Source organism: Bactrocera latifrons, unplaced genomic scaffold, assembly GCF_001853355.1.
Source record: "Bactrocera latifrons isolate USDA-ARS-PBARC rearing strain unplaced genomic scaffold, ASM185335v1 scaffold_82, whole genome shotgun sequence".
In the NCBI taxonomy this organism is placed as follows: domain Eukaryota; kingdom Metazoa; phylum Arthropoda; class Insecta; order Diptera; family Tephritidae; genus Bactrocera; species Bactrocera latifrons.
In genome coordinates, this window is record NW_017537512.1 from 150,411 (window position 1) to 153,837 (window position 3,427).

The 3,427-nt window shown below is 38.3% G+C and overlaps 1 protein-coding gene across 6 annotated transcripts in view; it reads left to right on the plus strand.

The window, feature by feature from the left end:
• The window catches only part of LOC108976989 (transcription factor HNF-4 homolog), a 62,952-nt gene extending 61,302 nt beyond the window's left edge, over positions 1–1,650 (plus strand). For all 6 annotated transcript variants that reach the window (XM_018946459.1, XM_018946460.1, XM_018946461.1 and 3 more), the window contains 2 exons: positions 251–487; positions 570–1,650. In XM_018946459.1, coding sequence (XP_018802004.1) covers positions 251–487; positions 570–1,375 — 1,043 coding nt within the window. In that variant the 3' untranslated portion in view covers positions 1,376–1,650. The remainder of the gene's footprint in view (positions 1–250; positions 488–569) is intronic.
• The last annotated feature ends 1,777 nt before the right edge of the window (positions 1,651–3,427 follow it).

Consider the following 3,427-nt stretch of genomic DNA (forward strand, 5'->3'; position numbering starts at 1 on the left):
AATAATGTTAAATGTAGTAATTAATTGGAGGATAAGCAAAATAAAATTTAAAAAAAGTTAAAAATGATTTTTATGAATAGATAATCTAGAGCCAGGATCTTTTTTTTTTTTTTTGTTTTTATTAAATAAAAAAGAAATTTTTTTTTCAGTCAAAGTCGTTTTCTAAAAGTTCTGACTGCGCTTAACCCCTTAAAGCTTTAAAGCTTCGATTTTCATTTATTTTTACTTAATTTCTTGCATATTTTTTTAGACGCCAAAGATCTCAAGGAACCGCAACGCGTCAAGACGTTGCGCCATCAAATCCTAAACAATCTGGAAGATTATGTGTCGGACCGACAATATGAGTCTCGCGGTCGTTTTGGCGAAATACTCTTAATACTGCCCGTACTGCAGTCCATCACCTGGCAAATGATCGAACAAATACAGTTTGCGAAAATTTTCGGTGTCGCCCACATTGACTCGCTGCTACAGGAAATGCTACTTGGAGGTATGTATGTCTAGTACACTCTAACATGCAACACAATATTTTCACACCATATTTAATTATGTAATGTATGACATCTTTGTAGGTGAACTGGCCGACAACTCACCACTCTCGCCGCCAAGCCTGAACAACTACAGTCCGACACGCAATATGGACGGCAGCCATGTGTCGTCAACACTGGACGTGCTCACCTCACCCACAAGCGCTGATCATTTGAGCGCCTGCATGGATAGCAACAGTTTGGATGCACAAATGATGTCACCATTACTGGAAAATATTGCCGCATCGCCACCACAATACAATCAATTGCGCTCATATCAGACACAGCGCCCACAACAACAACAACAAGCGGTCAACAACAACACAGGTACACCACTACATACACGCGGAATGCATTCACCACACCTCAATGACGCTGATGCGAACAATATCGACATGGTTAACGGCGCCGGCAACTCATGCATGGACGAGAATAGCATGTACAACACCAACAGCGTTATGCGTCCATTATCCACGAGCAGCGCTCACAATTTGCCACATATGTCATCACCGAATATGCAACAGCATTCACATGCCGCATCCTCACCAATGCAACATTCACCGCCGTTGCATCGCAATCATCCCTACCAAAGACCGGAGCAGTTGAATGCCGCGCAGCAACATAATAATGGCGCCGTTGCGCAGCAGCTACGCAATCCGGCTGAGATGACGTTAAATGAATATAATAGCGGCAGCGCTGAGGAAATGCTGCGTCGTGCGCCAATCAAAATACGTGGACCCGACGCGCTGAGCAGCGGCGCTGGCGGTGCTTATATGATGGGTGGCGGTTTGCATGACGCCGAGAGCGCGTATCGTCTAACATTGAAACAGGAACCGGAAACGGGTTATTGAAATATGGTGGGGGTTGCACGAAGAGTTACTACCATAAAGCTCTCTAGTTAGCGTTGTCAACTGTAAAGTCATATACATATTATATAACAATAAAAGTTAGTAAATAAGTGCGCTTAGTTGGGGTAGTGCAACTATTTTATGAAATGTCAATAGAGACGTCTCAACTTTGATGCCAAATTTGTTTTGCCGCCAATTTAACGGTACTTTAAGTCAGGTTACTTGAAGTCGCGTTCAACAGCGTCAACTAGCTACTTGTTGAGCGCTGAATTTAGCAATAAATATACTTTTATGCTTAGTCATCGTGTTGCATGGACTTCCATATATATATACATAACAAACAAACCTACAACAACTTATACGTAGCGTATATATTTTTGCAAATCGAAAAAAAATTTTATAAATTTAAAATTTATATAATACATATTATAATGGTAGAGTGTTTTTTTCATGCAAATTTATATTGTATAAGTTTACAATAATTCTTGTTGCAATCTTTGTTGCCTTTAACAGTTAAGTAGTTAGGTTTTATGGAAATTTTGTTGTTATGAAAACTTGTTACACAAATAAAAAATCGTCATATACATTTACTTTAATAGGGGTTAAATAGGTAAAATTTGTATAATCACAGTGGAGTATTTGTTGGACTATTTTATTTTTATTTTTTTTTCCTATAAATAGGTTAAGGTGAAAATTGAAATAAGCATTTACATGAAATATTTTTTACAATATTTGTACTGCAATGGATCAAATGTATCAATAATGTTTAAACTTAAAAGAAATAAATTAGTTTTACCGAAAAAAAATTTAATAACAATGTGCTTCTTAATTACAATATTGCATAGCGAGGAAGTGAGTGATTAATAACATACGATTTGCGTGCAAACGGCGTTGAATGCGCAAGAAAATGGCTAAAAACACATGTCGTATTTCCGTTGGAAGTTTTATAGCTAAATAATACGATTAATAATGCGCATATACATATACTGAAATGAGGTGATAACTAGATGGAAGTGCGCATTGCGCAAAAAATTTCAATATTATAATACTTAGAATGAACATAATCAGTAACTATCGGTGAAACGTACTTTTAAATCCCGGATGGGGCAATAATTAAAATTGTAGCAATTTTTTTTTTTTTTTTTGCAAAAATGAGTCGTTCTACGAATGAAAAAAGCTCAAAACTGCTGCTGTATTATAAATGAGATGAAGCTGTAAACAAGAATTACATAAAAATCCAAACTGCATGTCTTCAATGAGAACAAGGAAAAAAGTTCGATTACACTGAAGCTAGAATACCCTTCACAAACTAAAAAGTTTACATCCAATAACTAAATTTTGAGCGGTGAGTTTGTATGTTTATAACATATAAGGATACTTCTAATAAAGACTCATGCGAAATTTCGTCGTTGTTGTTGTTGTTGCAATGTTGCAATGTGTACCTAATCCCGTTATGATGGCAAGAATTTGGTAAGTCATCATCGACGTCAGCCAACGGTAAGCCCGTGAAACGGAGTCGGACCAAGGAGGTGACTAGTGTTAAGCGGGTACTCATTGCACTCTGGACATCTGCTTTATATGTTAGGGTCTATTCTGAATAAGTAGTAGTTTAATGTGCTACAGTATCCAGAACGAAGCTACGCAAGGATCATTCTCGTTTCGTGCGGCTACACAAATTCTTCGTCTGTATTGCGTGCTGATTTGACTCCAAGTACACCATTCACTGAGAGGGGGTCGGTGAAGGTGTTAAAGGCTCCATTGTGAATGACGCTCAGTGCATGTTTTAAGTTTGTTGCGTCCGAAGTCTGGTAGGTGTATTGTTTTATGTCGTCGACACAGTTGAGGAAGGACTTCTTGATGATCTCTGCGAAAGCGCTCCAGTAGAAATTGCTTGGAGTGGAGTTCATTAGGTTCCTTAACTGGGAGCAACCGGTCCTCACAATGCAAGTGTTCGATGGAAGAGATCAAAAGGCACCTTTTCGTAGTCGGGAGTGCGGTGCTTCGACATGTTTGTAGATAGATAGATAAATAATTGAGGAATGCACTGCGACCTTA